This window comes from Patiria miniata, unplaced genomic scaffold, assembly GCF_015706575.1.
Source record: "Patiria miniata isolate m_02_andy unplaced genomic scaffold, ASM1570657v1 HiC_scaffold_18, whole genome shotgun sequence".
NCBI classification, from domain to species: Eukaryota; Metazoa; Echinodermata; class Asteroidea; order Valvatida; family Asterinidae; genus Patiria; species Patiria miniata.
The window spans coordinates 6904721-6931597 of record NW_024037056.1 but is presented as its reverse complement, the minus strand read 5'-3'; the positions used below and the strand labels follow the sequence as shown (position 1 = coordinate 6931597).

Below are 26877 nucleotides of genomic sequence, written 5' to 3'. Positions count from 1 at the left end.
TGCTCGAAGGATGTTCTGCTTTTTATAGAGCCAAGCCTGTATACTTTCATTGATAGCGGTGAGGAAACAACGATGAAAAAACTGATGTCGAACACTGGCTGCCTCGATATTGTAACGTCAACTTCTCGACAGCATTTCTTTGTTTCTTTCCCTCTGTGGGGGGTTAACACAAGAGGTTCCGGAAAGGTCTTAAGGCATGCAGTGTTCCTTAGCTGTTTCAAAAGGCATGCAGCAGCAGAGTTCACTTTGAGATGGCACCATTCAGACTTTTTTCAAGTAATGCCGTATTTGACTATCTGCAATGGTAGGACTTAAAATATAGAACGATATATGCCGATTTACCTTCGCTGGGCGCAAGAAAAGTCCTACAAGGGAATACTTCTTGAAAGACTGTTGAATCCAATAATAGAGCATCATATTAACAGTGCGTAATTAGCATCCACACGAACATTAACCATGAATGCAACTGATGAACATGATGAGGAACCACTTGGAGAGAAGTGGGTCTGTCAGATCATGGCAGCAGAAGGAGTCATTGGTGTCTTAGGGAACCTCTTGGTGTGCTACGTCATCATACGCGTAAAATTTCTACACAACATGACCAACTACCTGCTGGTGAATTTGGCTGTTGCTGATATGCTGCTGTGTCTGCAAGTATTCTTGTATTATCTAACATCACACTGTAAGCTTATTGTTTTTGCTCCAGTAAGCAACGGCGTGAGAGACTTGTTCTGCCGACTTTTAGCATCCAATTTTTTAGGATGGGCTTTGTCCTATGCTTCTGCCTACAATCTCTGTGTGGTTACATTAGAGAGGTACATTGCCATAGTACACCCTCTACACTATGCGAGGAAACTCACAACAGCACGGATGATTACTTTAATTGTTCTGATGTGGATGATGTCATTTCTGATGTCTTTACCTCATCTATTCACAATCGCACCAAGCAATGGCCAGAAGAAGATTTGCTCAATGAAATACCCTCACCGGTTATTCCCAATTCTACTCAGCATATTTTCATTTTTCTTTGGATATTTGCTGCCACTCACAGTAATGAGTTTGGCCTACTATAGGATGCAGGTCACTCTCAAAAGACAAGCAAAGGCCCTGAATCTTCAACATGCAATGGCAGCAGCCTGTAATCTTGTGATTGCTAGACAGAACCTGGTCAGCATGCTTAAAACTGTCTTAGGAGCTCTCATTGTCTTATGGACAGTTGATTATTTAGCTATTCTTCTCTGCTTGCAGCGGACAAACGAGGCTCAGTTCACGTTCTGTGGATCGAAGGTCTTCCGTTATTTCCGAATGTTTTCTAATTTACTGTTTAATTTCAATTCAGTCATCAATCCCTTCATCTATGAGTTTAAATACAAGAAATTCAGGCAAGGTTTTAAGGAAGCTTTCTGCAACTGTTTCAAAAGGCAGGGTGGTAACAGAGTTGACGTTCAGATGGCACCCATATGACTTTAAAAAACAATACATTATCTGGCTGTATCCATTTCACAGTTAGGCTTGGCAATAAAGAGCAAAAAGTGTGTTAATAATAACTAGAAAGGTGTTTTGTATGTTGTGATTGTCATGTTGAGGTCACTTAAACTGTTATTTATACACAATCCAGTTTACATACATATCAAGTTACACCAACATCAGCCCTAATGCATTAGAAAAATGCACCTTTAATGTAACGTCACATGACGTGACAACGTCATGTTGAGGTCACTTGAATTTTCATCTCCTACACTTCATCGGAATATGTGATGACGTCATGATTTCATCACTTGAATTTCCATATGTAGCGCATTCCCGTATAGCTACAAATCAAGTTCCAACTAATCGGCTTAATGCATCCCCGAAATCTACGAGCCTTGTTTGTTCGAGCCGAAGACCCAACCTAGGATGCAACCCCTCTCACCCAGCATGGTACATTTAAAATAGTGCAGCTCCAGATGTGTGGTTTGCCCGATCCACATCTAGGCGTCTGACTCCTTTTCTGGCCAGGTCTTCTGGCACACAGCACTATTGACAACATCACTTGCAACACATCTAATGTTATACATCTCATCTCTTTTAGGGTTTGCGGAGTACAGTGCGTCGGGGAGACAAAGAACACGCTTAAACAACGTTTCTATGGTCACCCTCCGAGCAGCGAAGTGGTGATTTCATTCTCCACATTTTCCAAACATGGGCATATATTTTTTTTTCAATGGGCCAATAAGGCCAAGCTTCCATGTAATCCTCACATATAACCCACAAGCCTGTAGACTCCCATTGGCCAGTCCCTACCCACTCCGGAGTAAGGATCCTTGAAAGACAGAAGCCAAGGTGGCGCCCAATGCCTTTGTGCAGTAATGGGAGATCTTAGTGGCCAATCCCTCAGTGCCGCCGATCCATTTGTGCAGTGGCGTAGCCACCGGGGGGAGGGGGGCCGTGGGGGGGGGGGGCGATCGCCCCCCATGAAACCTTGTCGCCCCCCCCCCCAGTCGCCCCCACTGAGATTTTGAGTTTCTAAAAAAATTATCATTGATCTACATGACGCCATGGGCCCTATTATGTACTACAATGTATCTTTTGCTTAGAAAATATTGGTTAAAGTGGTCAGAAATTTTCTCACATAGCACCACAGAGATTTAGAATCAAAAATTTTCGGGGCCCTTTAGCGGGCCCCGAACTCCACGCCTATAGCTCAGAATTCTGGTAGCTGATTCAATGACTCCAACCTCGAAAACAATGTTCACAATATGCCTTCTGCTGAAAAACCCTCGAAAATTATGTTTAAATTATTATCTTTTGTGCTAAGATAATTATTGGTTAAAGTGGTAAGAAATTGCCTCAGATCACACCACAGAGCATCGAAAATCCATTTTTTATCGGGGCCCTTAAGCGGGCCCCGAACCCCACGCCAATAGCTCAGAAAACCGATAGCTGATTCAATGTCTCCAACCTCGAAAACGATGTTCAAATAATTATCTTTTGCCAAGAAAATATTAGTTAAAGCATGGAGGAAAGTCGTAAGAAATTGCTTCAAATCACACCACAGAACATCTAAAATCCATTTTTTCCCCGGGGCCCTTAAGCGGGCCCCGAACCCCACGCCGTAAGGGCTTCGCGCTTCGCACTTGCATCAGTAATGATCAAGGTATTCTCCCCCCCCCCCACTTTTGAGAAGCGATTGACGCCCCTGCTTGACGCCCCCCCCCCATGAAATGTTCCAGCGCCCCCCCCCACCCCCACCCCCCCCCCCCCCCCCCCCCCACAGAAAAATTCCTGGCTACGCCACTGACCACATGGTCTCAACATCCAACAAGGCAACGATGCATCTATGTTTTTCTCCAAGCGTAAAATGTTTCTAATCCAGCCCAAACCTCTTGTTTTTTGGGGGGGCTATTTTGCCTTCCCCGTCATTTTCATCCTTATCCATATGTGTCTCCCCATTCACACTAGTAATACTATATTTATTCTCTTCCCTTTCAATGTTGACCTGTTTTCCCCCTACTACCCCCGCCCTCTCCTTCACACTAATTCCATATCCATTGCCCTCCCCTTTCTGTCTTACCCTGTTAATTAAGCATATTTGCTCAATCAAATATCCACGTCGGTCATTCCCAATTCTACTTAGCACATTTACATTTCTCTTTGCACATTTGCTGCTCCTAACATTAAACATTAAAGAGTTTGGCCTATTATAAGATGCAGGTCACTCTCAAACGACAAGCCAAAGCACCAGCTGAACCTGCAACATGCAAGGGCAGCAGCTTATTATCTTATGCTTAAAACTGTCTTAGGAGCTCTCATTGTGTTGTGGACACTGAATAATGTAGCTGTTTTTCTGTGCTTGCATCGGACAGACGAGGCTCAGTTCTTGTTTTGTGGATCAACGGGCTACCACTATACCAGAGTTTTTATATTTTCAATTCAGTCATTAATCCCATCATCTATGAGTTTGAATTCAATAAATCAAGGCAAGGCCTTAAGGTAGCTTTCTGCAGCTGCTTCAAAAGGCAGGGTGGTAACAGAGTTGACATTGAGATGATAGCATTATTACTTTTTAGAAATACATTATACGGCTATTTTTTCTGAAATAGCAGTATAGGTAGAAGATTCTACAGTTGTCAAGTAATGATATACAATCTCTTGTTGAGGGAACCTCCGTTCATTTCACGCGGAGAGGTTCAGCAGTAAACAAAGCAAAACAAAAGTGTTAACCGGAGCGGAAGAGCACGTACGTACTTCATGTTAACTCGCAAAGGTTGTGCCGAGAAACGATCCGCTTTCATTTATTAACAACTGCATGCTGTTAAAGGCTGGGGAAAATGTGATTGTTGATAAAAGAGGCACATTTTCTTTACTCCATTTATCAAAAAAAAAATGTAAGGCAAAGTGATAGCCAGACATATACATTATTACATTAATTACCACACTCATCAACTATTTTTTTATTGAATTTTTAATTAAAACGCCAATCCGTGGCGTATCCGTGCAGGGTACTCCACTGAGTGTCAGTGGCCTACAATGAGCATGCATTGTACATGATTATTGTACATGCTCAGCTTCATGTTTACTACAAGCATGGAATTCACATTGCTCAAAGGATATTCTGCTTTCTGTAGAGCAAAGGCTACTTTCTTTGATAGCGGCATTGAAACAACGATGAAAAACTGATGACAAAGACTGGCTTCTTCAACATCTAGACAACATTTGTTTTGTTCCAGTCCCACTGCCGAAGGCTAACACAAGAAGTTCTGGCAAGGTCTTCAGGCAGCGTTCCTTAGCTGTTTTATAAAAAAAAAACATGGAGCAACAGAGTTGACGTTGAAATGGCACCTGACTTTTTCAAGTAAAGCAGTCTTTGACTATCTGCAATGGTAGGACGTAGAACTTGTGCAAGGGGCAACTGTCATAGTGCTGCGGTGCACACGATTTCCCGCCAAAAGAAACTCCGGTGACTTCATTGAGCGTTAAACAGCGAAAACAATGTTTAGTTCAGAGGAAGAATTGAGTAATCTCTACGCGCACAAGCGGGCATTCATTAAAGCGCGAAAAGAGAAAACTCAAATGTGTTCGTTACACATTACTTTTTAAGTGCACGTTCATCCCAAATTCAGGAACGTCAGATTCAATCCTTGATTTTGCAGTGCTGAAACTCTATAAGCGTATCTCGCAAGCGATGGCCGAACATTGAAATCACCATCAGCATAAGTTATGTTATAATCAATCAATGCCTGTTTACCTTGGAGGAGCGCCAGAAAAGGTCTACAAGGGAATACTTCTTGAAAGACTGTTGAATCCAATAATAAAGCATCATAATAACTGTGCGTACTAAATTGTTCATAACTAAGCATCAACGAAAATGCTAACCATGAATGCAACTGATGAACACAATGAGGAACCAAATGAACACAAGTGGGTCTGTCAGATCATGGTAGCAGAAGGAGTTATTGGTGTCTTAGGGAACCTCTTAGTGTGCTACGTCATCCTACGCGTCAAATTCTTACACAACATGACCAACTACCTGCTGGTGAATTTGGCTGTTGCTGATATGCTGCTGTGTCTGCAAGTATTCTTGTATTATCTAACATCAGACTGTAAGCTTATTGATTTTTCTCGATTTGGCAACAGCGTGAGAGACTTGTTCTGCCGACTTTTATCATCCAAATTTTTAGGATGGGTATTGTCCTATGCTTCTGCCTACAATCTCTGTGTGGTTACATTAGAGAGGTACATTGCAATAGTACACCCTCTACGCTACGCAAGGAAACTCACAACAGCACGGATTGTTACTTTAATTGTTCTGATGTGGGTGATATCATTTCTGATATCGTTACCTATTATATTCACAATCGAACCAAGCAATAACCCCAATAAGATTTGCTCAATCAAATATCCACACCCGTTATTCCCAATTCTACTCAGCATATTCACATTTCTCTTTGGATATTTGCTACCCCTAACATTAATGAGTTTAGCTTATTATAAGATGCAGGTCACTCTCAAACGACAGGCCAAAGCCCTGAAACTGCAACATGCAAGGGCAGCAGCCTATGATCTTGTGATAGCTAGACAGAACCTGGTCAGCATGCTTAGAACTGTCTTGGGAGCTCTCATTGTCTTATGGACAGTGGATTATTTCGCCATTCTTCTCTGCTTCCAACAAACGGACAAGGCTCAGTTCTTGTTCTGTGGATCAACAGGCTACCACTATACCAGAGTTTTCGCTAATTCACTGTTTAATTTCAATTCAGTCATCAATCCCATCATCTATGAGTTTAAATACAAGAAATTCAGGCAAGGCCTTAAGGTAGCTTTCTGCATCAAAAGGCAGGGTGGTAACAGAATTGACAATGGGATGGTACCATAATGACTTTTAAGAAGTACATTATCTGGCTGTATCCATTTTACAGAGGGGCTTGGTAGCAAACACAGCCAAAAATGAGTTAACCGTAACTAAAGCCAAGGTTGTGCAGAGAAACAATCTGCTTTCAAATAATAAAACAAACTGACGTACCTATAACGGCGGAAACAATACTGTGATTGGTGATAAAAGGGACAAATTTGTCTTTACTCCATTTATCAGAAAACATTGTATGGCAACTGTGTATAGGTAACAGCCTGACATTGAATTCAGAGTGCTACAGCAATTTCTGATTTATTTCCTCTCTGCCACGGAGACTATGTTTTCGTCGTGTTGGTTGGTTGGTGGTTTGTCTGTTAACAAGATAACTCAAAAATTTATTGACGGATTTGCACGAAAATTTTTGTAGGGGATGTCAATGGTACACAATTTGTAAGTGATACGGATTTTTCTTTTTGTTTTTACTTTTGGATCTTTACCAATAGGGCTGTTGACGTCACCTCTGCACAACATCCCTGAAGTTTAGCAAAATTGGGTTGCGATGGGATTACTCTACCAAGTACCAAGTTAACTCTAATTCTACTCAGCATATTTGCATTTCTATCTTCATATTTGCTACCCCTAACATTAATGAGTTTATATCTGCATATTATAAGATGCAGGTCACTCTCTAACGACAAGCCAAAGCCCGGAACCTGCAACATGCACGGGCAGTAGCCTATGATCTTGTGATTGCCAGACAGAACCTGGTCAGCATGCTTAAAACTGTCTTGGGAGCTCTCATTGTCTTATGGACACTTGATTATATAGCTGTGCTTCTCTGCTTGCATCAAACAGACGAGGCTCAGTTCTTGTTCTGTTGATCGACGGGCTACCACTTTACCGGAGTTCTTGGTAATGTACTGTTCAATTTCAAATCAATCATCAATCCCATCATCTATGTGTTTAAATACAAGAAATTCAGGCAAGGTTTTAAGGTAGCTTTTTTCAGCTGCTTCAAAAGGCATGGTGGTAACAGAGTTGACTTTGCGATGGTACCATTATTACTTTTTAGAAATACATTATCTGCCTATATTTCCGAAATAGCAGTATAGGTAGAAGATTCTACAGTTGTCATGTAATGATATACAATATCTTGCTAAGGGAACCTCCGTCCATTTCACGCGGAGAGGTTCAGCGTAAACAAAGCAAAAAAAAGTGTTAACCATAGCGGAAGAGCACGTACGTACTTCAGTTAACTCGCAAAGGTTGTGCCGAGAAACGATCCGCCAAGGTAAAGGTATATCCAGTCATATGCATTATTGCATTAATTCCCACACCCATCAATTCAGTTTTTTATTGAATTTTTAACAAACCGCATATCCGTGGCGTATCCGTGCAGGAGGCTCCACTGAGTGTCAGTGGCCTACAATGAGCAAACAATTGTACATGATCAGCTCTATGCTCACGAACTAAAAGCATGGAATTGACATTGCTCAAAGGGTGTTCTACTTTCTGCAGTCCAAAGGCTACTTTCATTGATAGCGACATGGAAACAGCGATGAAAAACTGATGTCAAACACTGGCTTCTTAAACTTCTAGACAGTACTTTTTTGTTCCAGTCCCACTGCGGAGGGTCAACACAGGCAGTTCAGACCAGCTGGTCTTAAGGCAGCGTTCCTTAGCTTTTTCCAACAAGCAACAAGCATGCGAATTTACAATGAGATGGCACCAGAATGTTATCACTTCTTCAACTGATGCAGTATTTGAATTTCTCCAATGGTAGGACGTAAAGTATGTTCAAAGGGCCTCTATCATAGTGCTGCAGCGCACACAATTTCCCGCTAACAGAAGCTCCAGTGATTTCATTGACACCATAAACCTTAAGCAGCGAAAACTATGTTTATTTCAGAGGAAGAATTTGAATAATCTTCACACACCTTTTCGGGGACTTATAAAAGCGTTTTATAAACAAATAATGCCAATGTGTTCCTTTCACACACATCATAATAACATCATAATAACTGTGCGTACCAAATGGTTCATCAATAGCCATCAACAAAATGATGACCGTGAATGTAACCGATCAACACTGAATTTCAACACCGTGAATTTGGAGTGAATATATAATTTGACATGAATTCACCGTGAAGTTTTTTTTTAACGGCGATGTCATTGCGAAGTATCGGTGAAATCGCCCTGAAAATCATCATGTAACCAGGACAGGTTAAGGTCAAGTGAAAACACTGTGAAAATGCAGTGAGCCCTCCTGTGGAGCCCAGCTCATTAACTTTGTGGTTGTGTTAATCCGTTGAGCAGTTTATCAACTTTGGGGCCCAATCCTCCCCATAAAAAGGCACATTGCCTGTCAATCTTAATTAGGCGATCACAATAAACAGGGTGTTGGATACTTGTAGGAGGACACTTTGTAGCTTTTGTGTACTTGGGCAGTGGGCATTGGGTAGTAAGTGTAGCTGTCATTCACACAAATCCTGTAATCACTCAGACCATTAATATGTGGTTTTCACACCTTCAGTGGAGGGAAGCTGGACCTGCTGTACAGTTATGAATAACAATAGACCCTTGGACCTCCAGAAGACCCATGTAAAAACACCGTGAAACTGCAGTGAGCTTATCACCTGCTGAGGGGCCCAGTTTAGCACCGTGAAAATTAGCTTACTTGGCAGTGTAAAAAAGTTTCACGGCGACTTCATTGTAAACTATATTTTCACGGTGTTGAAATTCATAGTAAGTGGGTGTGTCAGATCATGGCAGCAGAAGGAGTCATTGGTGTCTTAGGGAACCTCTTAGTGTGCTACGTCATTCTACGCATCTAATTCTTACGCAACATGACAAACTACCTGCTGGTGAATTTGGCTGTGATATGGTTACTATGGTTACTTTAGTTGCTTTGATGTGGGTGATATCATTTCTAATATCTTTACCTCCTCTATTCACAGTCAAGCTAAGCAATCACCCTGATAGGAATTGCTTAATGACACTTCCCCATCTTTTTTTTCAATTCTACTCAGCATATTTGCATTTTTCGTTGCATATTTGTTCCCCCTATCATTAATGAGTGTGGCCTATTATAAGATGCAGGTTACTCTCAAAAGACAAGCCAAAGCCCTGAACCTGCAACATGCAAGGGCAGCAGCCTATGATCTTGTGATTGCTAGACAGAACCTGGCCAGTGGAATATTTTTGTTGTTCTTCTCTTCGTGCAGACATCATCCAAGTATCAGTGTTCGTTCTGTGGATCGAAGGTCTTCCGTTATTTCCAAATGTTTTCTAATTTACTGTTTAATTTCAATTCAGTCATTAATCCAATCATCTATGAGTTTAAATACAGGAAATTCAGGAAAAGTCTTAAAGTAGCTTTATGCAGCTGCTCCAAAAGGCACTGGCGGCAACAGAGTTGACATGGAGATGGCACCATAATGACATTATTAATGAATGGTTTATCTTGCTATTTGGCAGTACGGGTGTAGGGAGACTATTTAACAGGTGTCATAATGGCTCTTCTAGGCAAACGATTCAACCTAGTGCGGGATACGCTACTGAGAATCAGCCTACAATTAGCATTCAGTAACGCACATGATGAGATAGGCCTACATGCTTGCTACGAGCACGGAATACACACTACTAGAAATGTGTTCTTCTTTTTACATAGAGGGGAGACTACTTTCATTGATAGCGGCTTGCTTCAAAGCTACCATAAAATAAAAAAAGTAATAAATAGCTGGCTGCTTCGATGTTGTCACGTGGGCTTTACTTCTCGGCGCATGTAATTCAGAACTGTTTGCGATTTTTTTCTTTTTCTCCAAAATTATTTGTACAATGTGCGATTATAATTATGTTCATCAACCATCCATTTTCCGGGTGCTGGTAGGCCTATGTAATTTTCTAACTATTTTACCGACTTCAAATGTCCAACATTTCATTATTTTATTTTTTTACAGTCAATGCTTAAAATGAACACACGCTGTTGCTTTTTACTATATACATCATCTCGTAATTAATCGAAGCTTAATTTCAATCGCCTCTTACAATTTATGAAATTGAAGAAAATAGTGCATCCGGGATGAGTGTGGGTTTGGTTCTGCATTATAGGTGACGCTGAACACTAAAGGACAATAATATGGTCCCCGAAGGTCCCCAATTTGGCGATGTGTACAAAACATATGGGAGGTCTTCCTAAAAAGTGAGAGTACAAACACAAGAGGGACAATAGGGGACCCCAGGCATCTCAACAAAATGAAGGGAAATACTACAGGGAATCATAGAAACAAATTTGGTTTGAAACAGTTCTCAGAGTGTGAGAAATCAAAAGAATGTCCACACTAGGTATGTAACGTTAACATGTATGTGAGTTTGTTGATGGTGTAAATCGAAGACACAAACGTGCCACATCATCGGTGAATCGAAGACAAGAACCAAATCGAGGACGACCTCGATAAGAAAACGTGTACATAACAAATAAGAGCTGTTGTTGGATGCATGCTGCTGGATGTCGTTGATGTGGAATCGGATGTCTTGCAATGAGTGACTGTGTTGTTTCGGTGGATTTCGATGGCTTCTCTGATACAATGCGTCTTGGGCGTCAGTGCAGGGCGACCGGAGCGATGATTGGTCCCATTAGATGCGATGATCGTGTTCGTGTGAGTGTTTGATGATGGCTGATATATCAGTTAATGGTTGACTTATAGTTGGCTTTTCATCAGTAGTCCTCTTTCTGTGTCTCACGTAAGAATATCGATGCTTGGATCGTTGATAATGATGAAGAAAACAAATACAGAAGTAAAGGGTTTCCCAAAAGATCTATTATTGTACATATTATAAAATTGCGCATCGGATATTGCACAGGTCATGTTCGCATTTATTTATTTATTTATTTATTCCATTTTTTTACCCAGTGTATGCCCAAATAGTTTAAAACTGGTTTCCATTGGGGCCCTGCATACAATAAATAATGACTACAAACATGTATAATTATACAATACATTACATATACAATAAAATTCAATACAGTGAGATAAAACATTATTTGAATAATGCATAGGTGTTAAGCAAATATTATAAATACAATATATTTTAAAACTATTATAACTACATGTACAGTGTGAATGCATTACTATATAGTTGATTCAGTGAGCACGAAAAATTTGGATCTATCTTGTAACATCAAGAAAAGAAAAAAAATATTGTTGTAACTAATTCGCTGATTACGGGAGGGGCGAAAACCCTTTTGGGAGAAAACACGGGGAAATTCCCATCCGGCTCCTTATTATCTTCTTTTTATCGCAACCAAGTTGGTTAACTCCGTAGATCAGCAAATATCTAGATTTGTATTATCAGAGAAGGCAGCGGCAAATACACAAATAATTATTTGCAGAAATATTATTACTGACTGAACGTTTTTCGTTGTTCAGATTTGAATGAGGCTAGTGAAGTCATGGTTCTCAACTGCACATGTAAATTAATCCAGATGATTGTACCAGTTACAGCAAAGCTTGAGGCATAACATTGTTTTTTTTGCAAAAGGAATCCTCAATGCCATATCAGTGGATTGTCTCGTTTGACGAATCTGAATAAGTGGTGTAAACATATTTGTCATAAAGGAGTAATTTTGTTTATACATTTGTAAACAAGAATAGCATTTTTATACTCTACTCTTTCAGCAAATGACATCCAATTACGACTAGTGAAAATATCGGCCGAAGGCGTTAAGAATGCACACTTCAGGATTATCCGCGCGGCTCTTTTCAAACATGTATTAAGAATATTGTCGTGTGATGCGTACCTTCCTCCCCATACAGTATTACAATAATCTAAAGATGGCAAAACTAAGCTAACAAAAAGAGAGTGCAGACTGCTTTGGGGAACATAGTCGCGGATTCTATTTAGCATACCTAGTTTAGAGGAAACTGTTTTCTTCACGTATTCAACGTGTGGGCCCCAACTTAAAGTGTCATCAATAATAACACCTAAACACTTACAAGAGTTCACCTTTACAACTGGACTACCAGTGTAGTGAATGCGTATTGAATAAAGTCAGTCAGGCTCGACGGCGTGAGTGGCCAGCTCGAGCGGGCTGGCCACGAGACGTCAGTCTGATCCATGCACCGAAACAAACCTGACTTGCGTCTCGTTCCTCCGTTGCTGTTAGACTCCGGCTCTTTGGCGCCGTTCTCGCCAAATACCACACCAGCAATATTTACATTAAGAGAACAGTATCGTCATTGGTACAACATGACATAGAATCTCTTATTTTCAGTTTCATGAGCCTATTTTTTGTCCATAGGCCTACCGCAATGACTGCCGAATTTTCATACTGCTTCCTTTGAGCGAGTAATCATTTCCTTTCAGTGAACTCCATATGATGCCTTTAATATTAAGATTTGAAGGCGGATACAAATACACACCGTTAAGGTTTGAATAAGAGCACTCGTTATACCACCAAGCTCCTTTCTTCCACACTGCGCAGTCCTCCCATGAATTGTCATTGTCCTTGTCCTTTGTTGAAAACGGATGGAGATTGTGGTAAGTCAGTGAGTCTCCAGCCGAACTTGTTGCATTGTACGAACCAAAACTCAAAAGGTAATCCTGCCCTGAGATCCGGAAATCGCCGTACTGGGACCAGGCTGTGTTGCCATCCCAGTCCTCCAAATCGATTCGAAGATCCCAAGATCCAGAAGAATCACTCAAGGTGCGCAAGTTGTCGTTGCCGAGCCAAAACTCACCAGCCAAGTCCCCAAAGCCCACGCGGTAGTCAGCCCAGTCGCGGTAGAAGTCAACACTGCCATCCTGACGCCTCTGAATGACAAGCCAGCCTCCACCGTCGGTCTCCATGTCGCAGTAAACCCTCAGACCATCTGCGAATCCCGCGGGGAATATCGTATAGATACCGCTCACACTGTAACCTGCCTCCAGTAAACTCTGGCAATCGCTGTAAGCTGCAACGGAAAACCCAGGTGTGTCGCCATGACCATCGAAGTACACGCTCGCGTAGTCTGCAACCAAGTTGTTCGCGAAATCGATTCTTGTGGCATTGTTGAGATCGCATACTCGATTGAGTTGATAGTAGTTGACCGATTTGCACGCAGGTAACGAGTGACACTTGCTGACACAAGTGACACGACTACCAACCGAACCTGACCAGATGGTGGCATATTTCAGTGTTCGATTGTCAGCAGCAACGAACGCTTGTGACAGTGGCTGCTGAGTGCAAATGGTTTCTCCATATACATTCAGTATAAACCCGCTAAAAACGAATGCAAAACAAAAGGGAAGTCCTCGTTTAGAAGAGCTCTTGACGGAACGTGCTTCATCCATGGCGGCAGAGTGAGTTCTGGCAAGACCAGTCTCGAAAAACGAGCAATTTATAACAATTACTTTACGGTATAGCTTGTTGATTGAGACTATATATAAGTCTCTTCGCAGGAAATTGCATCTGAAAGAGCATTACTCAGAACAATGCTTAATCCAAATCTCTCTCTCGCAAAATAAAATCTGCATCTGCTGTAACGTAAAAAACAAGATATTACACTTAGCCTCTTTTACAGTTAAAACGAGGCACGCAGTTCTCTATGTAAGCTGATCGATATAACTCTCTCTACTATCTGTGACAGAATTTCACTGATAGAAAAACCCATTGTAAAATGACCCAATTATTGTGCAACTCCAAACCACCGTTCTTCATAATCCATTACCGTAGTAGGTGGATTATTTATCACTGTCGTTATTTTACAAACAGTTTCCTTCAAGGTTATAACAAGAAAGCAAGCTTTGATGCATAGAATTAAAGCTTAACTTGATCAATTTCGAACAATGCATTTGGGTCAACCAAAACACAGCCATTATTATATCTCTTTGCATTATTGATTTGGTCTTATTCTTAGGCTGCTGGCGAGAAATCAAAGGCAAGAATTTCACGGGCTGTGCCATCGAATATTCGTTGATTAATTTTCAAATTTGGATTCGTTATATCACGGCACACAATAAACTTACCAAGAAGATTTATTGCTACATCGTTATTCTTCCACTTAACAAGTCTTCATTCCTGGTCTCAACATTGAGCTTTATACCCATTAAATGTTACAAACCTACGCACAGCAGAAGGTGTAGCATGCTGATATTGTCAGTACTTTGGAGTGGTTTTGTGTTCCTAGGATTGGCATAACAAGACCAGTTGGTCATTCATATGGGTTGAGTCTCGATAGTCCGAAGTCCCATTGGTCCGAAGTCCCATTGGTCCGAAGTCCCATTGGTCCGAAATCCCATTGGTTCGAAGTCTCATTGGTCCGAAGTCTCATTGGTCCGAAGTCCCATTGGTCCGAAGTCCCATTGGTCCGAAACATAATACTGTGTAGTTCCACTTGTTCAGGTTGACTGACCCTAACCCTAACCCTAACCCTTACCCTAATCCTATGGGGCGTCGGACCAATGGGACTTACGGACCAATGGTATTTCGTACAAATGGGACGTTTATACCAATGGAACGTATAGAGCAATGGGCTGTCGGACCAATGGGACTTCGGACCAATGGGACGTCGGACCAATGGGACGTCTGACCAATGGGACTTCGGACCAATGGGACGTCGGACCAATGGGACGTCGGACCAATGGGACGTCGGACCAATGGGACTTCGGACCAATGGGACTTCGGACCAATGGGACTTCGGACCAATGGGACTTCGGACCAATGGGACTTCGGACTATAGAGACGTCCCCATTCATATGATCAAAGAATGACATTACAGCCAATTCAGTTATGTTTGTCCTACACTAATGCTTAGGATATTTGAATACCTGAATAAGAGTCCACTTTTGCTATTCTTTTTCTAACACATTTTGAACATTATCGAACGACATCCTACTTGTACTCCATTCATATTCCATACTGCAGTCGTATAAAATCAATATTTAATATCATATACCTGTCAATAAGACGTTCTTCTTTGAACTGAATTACAATTTTTTTCACATCTTACTGAATCAACTTTAAAAGCTAGAACACTTATCACCCTTCTAGAGAGAACACCGATGATGTTATAAGTAAATGAATGTTAAAACATCGTTTCTCAACTAAATAACTAATTTTTACATGCAACCCTGAATGAACTTTAACAAATTTGAACACTTATCAAACATGTAAATTGTAAATAAATGACTTTTAAAAGTTTGACAAATCAACAACTTTCACCTAAAACGTGACAAGATCTACGTTGAGTCATAATGACATATCCTCTGTAGCTAAAACGAAAAACACGTCGCTTTGATTATTTTCCGAACTACACATATAGAACATCATACCAAACGAAATTCTTGCCAAACCCTATAATCTTTAAATCGCGAAGGCAATGACAATTTTACAAATGCAAAACGAGTGCCAACAATGTTCAGACTTCGACAACGTGCTTAATTAGATTAACACTACACATTTTCACTCAATAGCTATTATATGAGTTACCGTCCCAGATAAAGTGCATCAAACTATGTTTCTCGTGAGCGTATACATCGAATTCAAATCACATTACACCTTCAAACGGCTTCATCAATTTGCAATTTGACTAATTTCACTAATTACATAATTATTAACTGCCACCCACACATTTCACACAAAACTAAGTTAACCAACCCATTCACATATCAAATTACTAAGCTCAATTTTGCTGGCAAGATTAATCAAGTGGCATGGTTCAAAAGTAATTGAGGCTTGGTGAAAAGTCATGTTCAAAACCAAATTGACATTTAGAATTACAAAGATATACATTATCTTACATTCTTGAAATTTCAAGTCAATCAAAGATTTAAAGAATGTAACTATCGCAATTAATTCACCAGCTTTATCTACCGCCACTGTTTTTTTTTAATTTTGTACCACCCAAAAGTGAAAATAAAGTTTGCATCATGTCCTTAGCCTAAAGCAATCTTTAAAAAAGGAAACATTCTGATTGACTATCCGGAAAAAAAATGTAAACGTTACCATTCACTACCATGCAGCTGTCAGCATTTTTTTTCTGAATCACTTACCGAATCACATTAAAAAGCAAATTGCACGCAGCACTGAATAAACTTTACGATCTAAAGCACTTATCACACTTCTAAGGAGAACGCCGAAAAGAGTGTCAAGTAAACACGTTTTAATACGTGAACAACCAATTTGAAAAATCACAAACGTTCATCTGAAACGTGCGCGAACTTTACGCTGTATCAAGATAATAATGATGCTCTATTTTAACAAAACACAGGCTTTATTTTCGGCAATCAATAATTTCGGTAATTCATTATACTAATACTTCAATGCTAAAAAGAACTATCCAACAAGCTCACTAAGCTAATGTAATCGTCAACATTACAAATTACAATGATTCAAATCCTTCAGTGCAGAAGCTCTTAACAAGTAGAATTTTGCCAAAAAAACATGTTTGAGAATCGTGGAAAACCAGTTTCTAATGCAAGAGTTGCGCAAATAATTCAACACTTCTAAACTGTGCTCAATCAAATTTATAAATGACATTATTTTTTCGATTGCTATTTTATGAGCTACCGCGTTAGATTTGAATACACCAAACAGTGATCCTCGTGAATGTACATCGCATTCAAATCAAATGATACCATTCAGCATCTCCAAAATGTTAACTAATTTTACGAATTACATAATCATGAAATGCCTCTTCCAATTTTACTTCAGAACCAATTCGAATGTCTAATTTCAATTTTGCAAGCAAAATAATGAAATTGGAGTGGTTTAAAAGCGATTGAGGCTTGAAAAATTGTCATTTTGGCACCATAATTAATAATTACAATTTAAAATTACGAAGAGATACAATTTGGCATTTACAAGCGTCATTTTTAACGTTTTTTAATCTAAAATCAATCATTTTGTTTTAAATATCACCATTAGTTTCACAGCTTTATCTGCCGTCAACAATTTCATTTTTTTTTCATCAATTAGTGATATAGTAATGTTAGCATCATATCAATGGAGGATAGTAACAGTCATCTTAATTTGGAGACGCTAGTAGCTTTTTTAATGTTAATCGTTTACATTACTCTGTAAACGTTTAAACACATTTCGGTTTAAGTAAATAATCGGCTAAAGCCACATTCAAATCTGCGAAAATTTCAATAAACTTGTGCTCAACGAAGTTTCATTAGCTTTTTCAAGCTATTTTTTTCTAATAAACTCGTCCACCCCAACCAAAAAAAGATAAAGGGCCAATTGCTTTTATTGTAATTCAGTTCGAATTGCAAAAAGTTAAATGAACAACGGTTGGTTTTGAACCTCCGTCCTTCAGAGTTCCGACCCGGCAGTTCCGAAGCTGAGTGGCCTCTATTTGGTCAATATCTTGTTCTCTGGCGCTTATCAAAGGCCGTCAAAATGAAACAAATCGTACACCGAATGCCTTTTGTTAAATGAGTATTTCAAAACATTTTTTGATTTCACAATTTCACATTTTCGAGTGTTTATGCAGAATCAATGTATCACTACTCAATCGTGAACATAAATTCAATTCATCGTACACCGCATTCCGAAGTAACCGCCACAAGAGTGAGGAGATTTTGCCCGAACGATGTCTTGGTTTGTAGTTCATTCATCAATTTGGTTCCACATTGCACGTCATTTGGTACAACTGTCTTACAAAGCTATGACGTTAGGAGAATTCAGATTGTTTTGACTTTGACATTTCTCCATTTGGCCTGATAAACAAAATGTAATAAGGTTGAATGAGAATTAGTTCCTATTTGCACCAAGTGACTGTAACAGTAGCTGTTATCCGATCTAGTCGTGCGTGCTTAAAGGTATTGATGGACACCATTTGCAAACATTCAAAAACGAAACTGCCAAAATATTATGAAAATCTGACTTGATTAAAATAAAACAGTGGTATCAAGCATCCAGTAAAATCAGTTGCGCCTGGTATGCCGTCATGTTCAAGAAAAATATGAATGAATTGCCATCATTCGTTGCAACGGTTCAGACCAAATTTTGGCGTTTGTGAGAAAACGTTTGAATACCATTACATATACCGGAAATATAATGCTGGAATATAGTTCGCATAATGCAAATTAGCAGGTAGAAATTGTTGTCGATTGATTGTTGTTCGTATTCACTTTTACGACGCATCTTTACTGAGGTTTACAGCCCTAAATATTTGGAAGTTGCCAAGAAACAATTTCGCAAACACGCTTTACGCAGTTTTGAATTTTGGTGCTGTTAACGCACGATTGTTTTTAATAAAAACAAGCCTGGGGAAAAATATAGCATTTCATTGTAGGTAGTTAAAGGTATTTCCTCGCATCAGTTTCCTTTCCCCAAATGGATGACTAATTTGGGTCAAAGTGACTCGTTTCAGTAATGATCTTACATTGCCAATCGAATCTTCATACTACAACTTTTCAAGGAGTAAATATATCCGCTCCACCATGCCCATGCAATTACTAGAACGTATAGTATTTCAAGCACTGCGTAACACATACCAATAACCCAGTAATTGGTAAATACGAGCAAATACTTAGTGTGGAAATTACATTGGGCAGGTCGAAAAATACATAGCCTTACCAAATCAAAGATATCTTTGCATGGTTGGATTTACTTGATTTTCGACCAATTCTAAACAAGACCAAAGCCTTAAAAATGCTACAAAATTTGATTGGCTAGTCTGACCAACATTTCAGAAAATCAGCTATTTTTTTCGTGCACAATGTTTATTGGGACACGCTGTATATCCCAGAGGGTTGGGAAAGTGTAAGTTTTCAATTTTGACACCCTTATAAACGCAATTTTCCTTTTCTTATTACGTCAATCTTCTTTGGGAATCATGAATTTGCCCTGCCCACACACAGACACAATGTTGGATTCTTTAAGCAAAAATAAAAAACTTTAGGCGAAAATGAGCAACATAAACCCTGTACATTCGTACGTACATTGTGCCAACAATGAACAGTGCCCCCAAGTCTCAAAAAGCGTGCAATATTACCCCCCCCCCCTCTAACCATGGTAATATTTCTCGCTAGCATTATGCTTCGGGGTTGGGCACTGACGGGCCAAGCTTTTCATATGGCTGTTCGGGCTTGAGGTAAGCGCCCTCATCGGGGCTGTTGTCATCAGCTACGCGGTCGTATTTGTGATGAGTACGATTGCCATCTCCCGTTTGGTTGTCCTCCAGAATGGTTTCGTAGCTGTGCCGGACAGCAGCGCCCTCCATGGATGGATTGTCCGCGCCAGCGCCCTGTTCGTTTCGGTTGCCATGAACGACGGGTTCAAGCGGGACATCTGCCTTTCTGTGCTGTTTAGTTTTCCTCCTTTGAAAAGAGAAAGAATTCTTAGGTCAGCTATGATGAGACATGGTGCTGGTAAAACACTTACGACTTAATGTATAAGAGATACCTTCCAATATGTTTATGTTTGTCATGTTTACACATGGAAATAATTATTGATTTCAGAGCCTAATAATACACCGTTTGCGAATAGCCTAGTTATACCCTCTGCGAGTTAAATTTGAATAACATATCTGGTACACTGCTTGATGCCACGTTTTAACTTTAAATTCTCCATACCAAGTGCACTGTTGCTATATCACATGAATCGGGGCAAGCTCTTCCATAATTACTTTTAAAATAGACGCTCAGCATCCACACACTGTTCACCATGGGTGAGAATGGCACAAAGACACCAGACCATTCCGGAGCTGGGGGTTGCTAACGTAAGGCTGGCCCCGAATCACGTGATATAGCAGCAGTCTCTTGGTCTGGAGTATTCAAAGTAAAAATGTGCCAAGCATTCGAGCAATTCAGGGTACGAGATGTTACCCAAATTCAATTCGCAAATGGCTCATTCAGAGTACAGGCTCGATCAGTTCTAATGCGCGTGAACGATGTGCGCTTTTTAACAATACAAATGATGGTTGCATAGGAAGAACAATTAACTTCCCATTGATATCTTACTCGCATTCGTGCAAAAGCTAGTAAAAAATTCTTAGTTGGCTTTACAACCCAATATTTAAGATTATATATACTATTTTTAGACCCCTTTAATACAACGATTTGAGCTTACCTTTTAATAACGAAGACAAAGACAAAGACAACGATGATAATGATGATGACTGCAGCGACACCGCCTCCGATAGCAGCTATTGGTACACCTTTTTGGTCTGAACAAAAACAGAAAACAAAATTCTGTCCAATGAATCTCTTACATCAATGTTTGTAGACAGGCCAGACACCAATCAATCACAAGTAACTGACTTACAAAGTCTTAGTCACCGCTTACCAAATTAAAAATTATTCGTTACCAATTGATACTTCAAAATTCGTACCAAATTGGAGGCAATTGAGAATTCAACTGAATTTAATTGGATCTGGTAAGGGGAATCTGGTCTCCAGTCTGTTGACAAGCATTTCAAAAGAAACTATGATAAAGATTGTTTTTTTCATTGATTAACGACCAATTCACGATTGATTCAGGATTGACCTAAAATACAACTCTGCTTTCTTATATGAGCGATCGGAATTGTTTGTCCAGCCAAAATAACGTGTTTTTGGTTTGGGCATACCTTAAAAAAAACCAAGGGCCAATGTAAATAAGATGGTTCTTAAACCACGCGTCTCGCCTGCTTTGTTGATTATCTTTAAAGAGTGACCTTTGACCTAGGTGTGTGACCTTTGACAGCATTATCATTTGAAGCTTCCAATGTTGCATTTATAGCCTAAGTTTTGTTCCAATTGGACCTCATTTTTTTTCAAATGAGATCAATTTAACACGTTCAGCTTATTTCACAACATGAACTCAGATGACCTTTGACCTTGGTATGTGACCTTAAACATCATTATCATATGAAGGCTTCCATGTTGCATCTTTGATTCAGGTTTGGTTCCAATTGGACTTCAACTTTTCAAATGCATGAGACATTTCTTTTGAAACTTTAACCAAAATACCTCGTACATTCTACATATATACGTACATACATAGCATGAGTCTTTTTGGTGAACAAAGGCCAGGCGAGACAGTAATAATTATAAAAAAATAAACAAGAGGAGTACCTCTAGTTATGCACTTGGGAGCTTTTTCCGACCACGTGAAGTCTGACTGACAGAAAAGGTGCGTGAATGCGCCGTCCAGCTGATATCCATCCGCGCAGTGAAATGTCACCTTATCACCAGGGCGATAGAAACGCTGACTCGGATCGACAGATAGATATTCAGACAAAATATCTGCAAGTAGGCAACCATCAACTGTGAGAAGAACAAAGATTCTTGTTAAAGATCATATTTCCCAGAGGGTATAAGGAAACAATTGTACTGAGCAAAGTAACTTCACGATATCGATCTAGGCCTATAGCTAGAGGATAGTGCATGAAAATAACTAATGTACACTAAATTGTATGGTGTATCCGACAAACTTACAAACAGTCACGTTGAAGTAACAAGTTGCTTTGTTGCCTGCCCGATCAGCAGCTGTATAGTTAATAGTGTAAGTCCCTATTTCAAAGAAGGAACCAGGTCCTTGATTCGGACTAGACGTCAGGTTGACGCTGGGTGGCGCTCCAGAGTTGTCGGTGGCCGTAGGTAGGCTCCAATTCAATCGGGCTCCATTTTCGCTGATGCTCTTGACTCGTTGAAAAACGTCCCCAGGGCAGATGATAGCAGGTGTTATCATATCCACTACATAGTTCAAAAGAAATGTATTAATGTAAATATGTAGACAAAACAGAACGAAGAATCTGAGTCAAATTTTGTTATATGCCGTGTCATTCAAAATTAGGCTTGGTAATATATATTTTTGAATTCAGGGCACATTAATTGTGTATAAAAAGTATGTTACACCTTTCTACTCAAAAAATGCCTCTCAATGTAATTTTTTTTTAAATCTTGCCTAGTCTAATATGCAAGTTGACCTGCTATAAGTTGAACATGGTACGAAATTCCAGTAATGACTGTGAAGTGGGACAACCCACACAGAATGGATCATCAATGTCAACTGCAAAAACAAAAGTGTAAAGGTAATAGATTGAAATGCTTCATTGGTCAAGAACCAAGCACGTGATGTGCCACAAACACGCATGTAACTGTGTCAGGACCGTACCTCGTATTCTAACCTATTCTGATCTCCGTATTCTGACCTTTTCGTAATTGGGTAGTTTTTCAGTATTGGGGAGCATATTGGGGAACATTCGGGTAGCCCCGGCTCATTCAACAAAATCACATACCTAAGGTAACAATGACAGAAAATTCGCAAATAGAGGATAGACCGCCTGCGTCCACAAATGTAAAGTTAACAGGTGTTCTGCCAATAGGAAAGAGATCTCCAGATGCGTGGGATGCAGATACAGCAAAGGCAGACGCATCTGTTGCTGTTATAGCTGGCCAGGTCACTCTGAAGGGAGCATCGGTAAAGGTTTGTCTGACGAGATTACCTGGACATCCGGTTATGACTGGGGGTTGCGTGTCAACTGATAGAAGGAATCAGAATAATATTGACGGGTGTTTTAAACGGACATGCGGATAGAAACAATCCTTGTATGTTAGAACCTAGGTTCTTCTTTTTTAGAGCTTTGCTGAATACTATGAGGCCGAAACGAAATGAAGGTTGAAATGGTACGTCAAAATACGAGTTCTTCTTTTTTACAAATACTATGAGGCCCCACGGGATTAACCAGATGTCATCATCCTTCTGCATGTGTATTTATGCCACAAATATTTACATTCGGTTTATAAACATGAACAAAACTTTAACAAAACAGCACAATAATAATTTGACAAAAACAGCAAAATAATAAATCAGACAACACATTCATTTGCAGTGTTTAAAACAATCGACAAGTGATCTTACAAATTTGCCAGCTCACTCGAAAACCAATATAATTGATGTTTTTGTCAGAGAGAAAGTACATCCATATCGTGTCAGTGTTTGTGACTGTCACAGGATCAGGAGCGCTAAGGCCTGCGAAGAAGAAGACGCCGTCAACAGTGGTATGTATACCAATAAAATCGCTGGTTGGTGGAATTAAACCACTACCCATGTACAGTTCATCTTTAGGAATCTCAATATGGAACATTGAGTCAAATGTGAAGACGAATCCACTTGCTTCAGGAACATAGAGGAGGTACAGTGAGTTGGAGCTAGCTGGGTAGTTATTTGGGTAATTTAGAGATGTGAAGCTACCGCTTGAACACTGAGACCCATAACAGGTGAACAAGTCCCGATTGTCTGCAAAAATAAGATGGAAAAAAGACTTATTTGAAGTTGATCTGGTTAGGGTATGTTTCGTCGTGTCAGCGTAACTACCAATTTTCTTTTTCAAAAATCAGCGTTTTGTATCTTTTTTTTTGTCAACGTTAACCTATAGGTTTTTACAGGAAGTTTAATTGAAAAATATTTCGTGATTATGACATGTTATATGGTCGTATCTCGATTGCGAGCCTTACGTTCGAACTGAAATGTCGTATTTCAGATCGTCTCAGCTCAATTAGCGGCGATGGAACAGCTTTGAAATTGTGGGCGTTAATTCTGTCCCCCCGTAAAACTGTCCGGAGGGGGCAGTGGCGTAGCCACGGGGTGGGGGGGGGGGTATTGGGGGCGACAGCCCCCCCCCATGAAAACTTGTCGCCCCCACTGAGATTTTGAGTTTCTAAAAAAATTATCATTGAGCTACATAACGCCCCCCCCCCCCATGAAATGTTCCAGCCCCCCCAGCGCCGCCCCCTCCCCCCCCCCCCCCCCCCCCCACTGAAAAATTCCTGGCTACGCCACTGGGGGGGGGGACAAAATGACCTAGGTAAAAGTGTGTACATACCATAGACCTTTATTAAATTACTTTAATATAGCTCTCTGGTACATACTAACATCTACCACAGCATCACATTGTGAAAGAGATGCCTTCTTGAATAAAGCAAAATGGTTAAACCAAATCTCCCCATATTGAGCGAAGCTAGGTTGCATTTCTGGTTTAAAACAAATCGTCACCGTTTTCTCATTAATGTCTTCATTACATTAATGATGCAAGGGACAGGCATCTCAGTTAGTGCATTTTGCGTTTTCACGAAGGGACACGAACATAGGTGTCCCTTGAACGCGTACAAAACGCATTGGGCGGAAAGGCGTAAAAGTAGGTCAAGTGGGATTTTCGTTTTCACGAAGAGCCCAGCCACACATCTTTATTACACTATCAGCTGCGCGCGCGTAATCGCGCGCCCCTCCCCTATGGGAAAAAGAAGTTGAACAGAAAGGGCCTCAATGGAGGAAACTAAGATTTTCATTTTCACAAAGGGATACACATCTTTACTAATTACTTTTGGTTAATTAAGTATTGTGCTGACTCTAATTACTGGGTTTACATAAAAGTTTGGCTTTCAAAGAATCATGTGAATGTTTTCGTACTGCATAAAGATGTTTCAAAGTAGAGGAACTTTTCTTGCGATTATCTCAAAAACGCGTTTTCTTGAAAATCCACAAGTGTGGCTCTTCGTGAAAAACAGTGACGATATTATGTGAAGCATTTCCTACCAATGCTGATAATGTGTTTATTATACCTGCTTGCACCTCGCAATTGAATCCAGCTTGATTCGGCATATTACACTCGCAGACGTAGCCTTCCGCTAAAGCTCTGGTGAAACAGTTGGCGTTATCCCTACATGGATTGGGGTTGCATATGCCTGCGTTACCAGATAAAACCAAGAGAAACACAAGCAAACACTGACTTCTTGTCTTCTTGGGAAGGGACGGCCTGGTAGCACTATTTTCTATTATCTGTAGCCAAAGCATAGGTCTTCTGATATATTGCGTGCATAATGCAACACTCACATGCATCTCACCATAATGAATCAGATACTAGCATAAAGTGTGATGCAATTGGGCCAGAGCTGTCAGCTGACCTTATTGCTTCAGGTAAAAACATGGTGGCCTCTACATTGGGATTGGCATAAAGTTTTGTTTTTACCTCAGTGCTTATCAGTCGCATAAAAAAATGGATTCACTTTCAGCTTCAGCGGAGACTGGACGTTGAGCACAAATTCTTGTGGAGAAAGTAAAAACCTGTACAGAACTGCCACACAATTGCACAAACATGCAGTGGATGTCTATTGAATGGCCACTTGTGTATGGAATCCAACAGACAGTTCACAATTTACTTGTCAAATCTGCAAATTTTGGGGCTTAAGGTAAGATTCTAATTCACAATTGACAGCACGTGAGTCAGTGAGGTACAAAGAGGGATGTGTAGGTTGGACCTCCCTTGGAGCAGCAAAAACCTAATACTAATCGTATTAACATGGCTGAAAAACAGATCCTACGATTTGTTGAATCTGACCATGTGAGATGGCCTAGCGGTTAAGAACACTGGACTCATGCTCTGGTGTTTCAGAGGCAACAGTGGCGTGGGTTCAAGCCCGGGCCCGGACACTAGTGCACTTGAGCAAGGCACTAAACCATTATCGCTTCGTCCTTCGGATGGGACGTGAAGCCGGAGGTCCCGTGTGTTGTAAAATGCACGTAAAAGAACCCAGCGAACACTTATCGCTAGGAGAAGGGGTTCGCCCCGGTGTTTCTGGCAGGCCACCTCATACACACAGTGTGAGGCTGTACGCGATAGCCACACCAGGCGTTTGTACAGACTGAAGCTAACAGATACAGACACTAGACCCATGTGCCTAAACTGACCTGTAACAGTGAGATCAACCGTGAAGACACATCTAGCAGTGCTCCCTGTTGGATCTTGGAAGAGGTATTCCACTGGTGTTGTGCCAACAGGGAAAGCAGTGTTGGGGGAGTGAGTCTGCATGACGAGCCGCACATGCCCACTGTCATCGTTAGCTGCTGGTTCTGTCCATATCACAATACCACTCGCACCGGTCACTGTCTGCTCGATATTATTTGGACAGCTTGTGATGACCGGCCCGTAAGCGCCTGTTACTGTATGAATTAAGAGGCACAAAACAAAAAGAAAGCTCTCAACATTTCACTGAATTGATACCACGTAATTGCAGGTGTTTTGCACCACGTCAAATAATAGTGTGGTATAGTAGTTATAAACGTTAGAAAACTTGGCTATAACTACTTCATCAGTGTAGTGGTGCGGTTTTTAAAGGTTGTTTAAAATCAACGTTGTGACAGGGTCTCAACCAAGATCGAGAAATGATTAAATTATCCAAGGCATATAAATGGGGTTTGTAATAAAGCATTCTCCATGCAATTGGTGAATGGGGAATTTGGGCCGTAAAAATTAAGCAAGGCTGCAAAATCTAGTTGGAGGATATTGTGAGTTATGAAATTTGCTTTAAAACAGACATGTGGCAACTCAAGTCAATTTTAAATACCGGTAGTCATTGAAATTACCTGCTCTTCGCACTATGAAAGAACAGGAGGCTCGGTTGCCAGAACCATCAACAGTATTGTAGGTGACAGTGGTGAAACCCTCCTGGACTACCGATCCTGGGGTTAAAGTTGAGGTTGTGGAAGCGATCCCTGAAGCATCAGTTGGTGTCGGCGGAGTCCAGGTGGCAATGCCACCTGCACTAGCAACCACATCAGCAGGGCAGGTCAAAGA

At 40.5% G+C, this 26877-nt stretch overlaps 3 protein-coding genes across 3 annotated transcripts; 2 read left to right on the top strand and 1 right to left on the bottom strand.

Annotated features, from left to right (window-relative positions):
- Nucleotides 1-456: 456 nt before the first annotated feature.
- On the top strand, nucleotides 457-1464 carry LOC119725054 (neuromedin-U receptor 2-like). The gene has a single exon (XM_038196418.1). The coding sequence runs from the start codon at nucleotides 457-459 to the stop codon at nucleotides 1462-1464; it is 1008 nt and encodes a 335-aa protein (XP_038052346.1).
- A 3892-nt stretch (nucleotides 1465-5356) lies between these two features.
- Nucleotides 5357-8680, top strand: LOC119725053 (neuromedin-U receptor 2-like). The gene is made up of 3 exons (XM_038196417.1): nucleotides 5357-6295; nucleotides 7327-7383; nucleotides 8648-8680. The coding sequence occupies exons 1-3, from the start codon at nucleotides 5357-5359 to the stop codon at nucleotides 8678-8680; spliced, it is 1029 nt and encodes a 342-aa protein (XP_038052345.1).
- A 3954-nt stretch (nucleotides 8681-12634) lies between these two features.
- Nucleotides 12635-13663, bottom strand: LOC119725051 (ficolin-1-like). Its single transcript, XM_038196416.1, has one exon. It carries the CDS (start codon nucleotides 13661-13663, stop codon nucleotides 12635-12637), a length of 1029 nt encoding a protein of 342 aa, XP_038052344.1.
- Between the last annotated feature and the right edge of the window lie 13214 nt (nucleotides 13664-26877).

Coding starts and splice junctions, on each gene's coding strand:
- LOC119725051 (XM_038196416.1), bottom strand. CDS start 13,663: ATGGATGAAGCACGTTCCGTCAAGAGCTCTTCTAAACGAGGACTTCCC.
- LOC119725053 (XM_038196417.1), top strand. CDS start 5,357: ATGAATGCAACTGATGAACACAATGAGGAACCAAATGAACACAAGTGG. Junction 6,296..7,326: donor AATTCAGGCAAGGCCTTAAG/GTAGCTTTCTGC, acceptor CAAGGTTTTAAG/GTAGCTTTTTTCAGCTGCTT. Junction 7,384..8,647: donor ACAGAGTTGACTTTGCGATG/GTACCATTATTA, acceptor TCCGTTGAGCAG/TTTATCAACTTTGGGGCCCA.
- LOC119725054 (XM_038196418.1), top strand. CDS start 457: ATGAATGCAACTGATGAACATGATGAGGAACCACTTGGAGAGAAGTGG.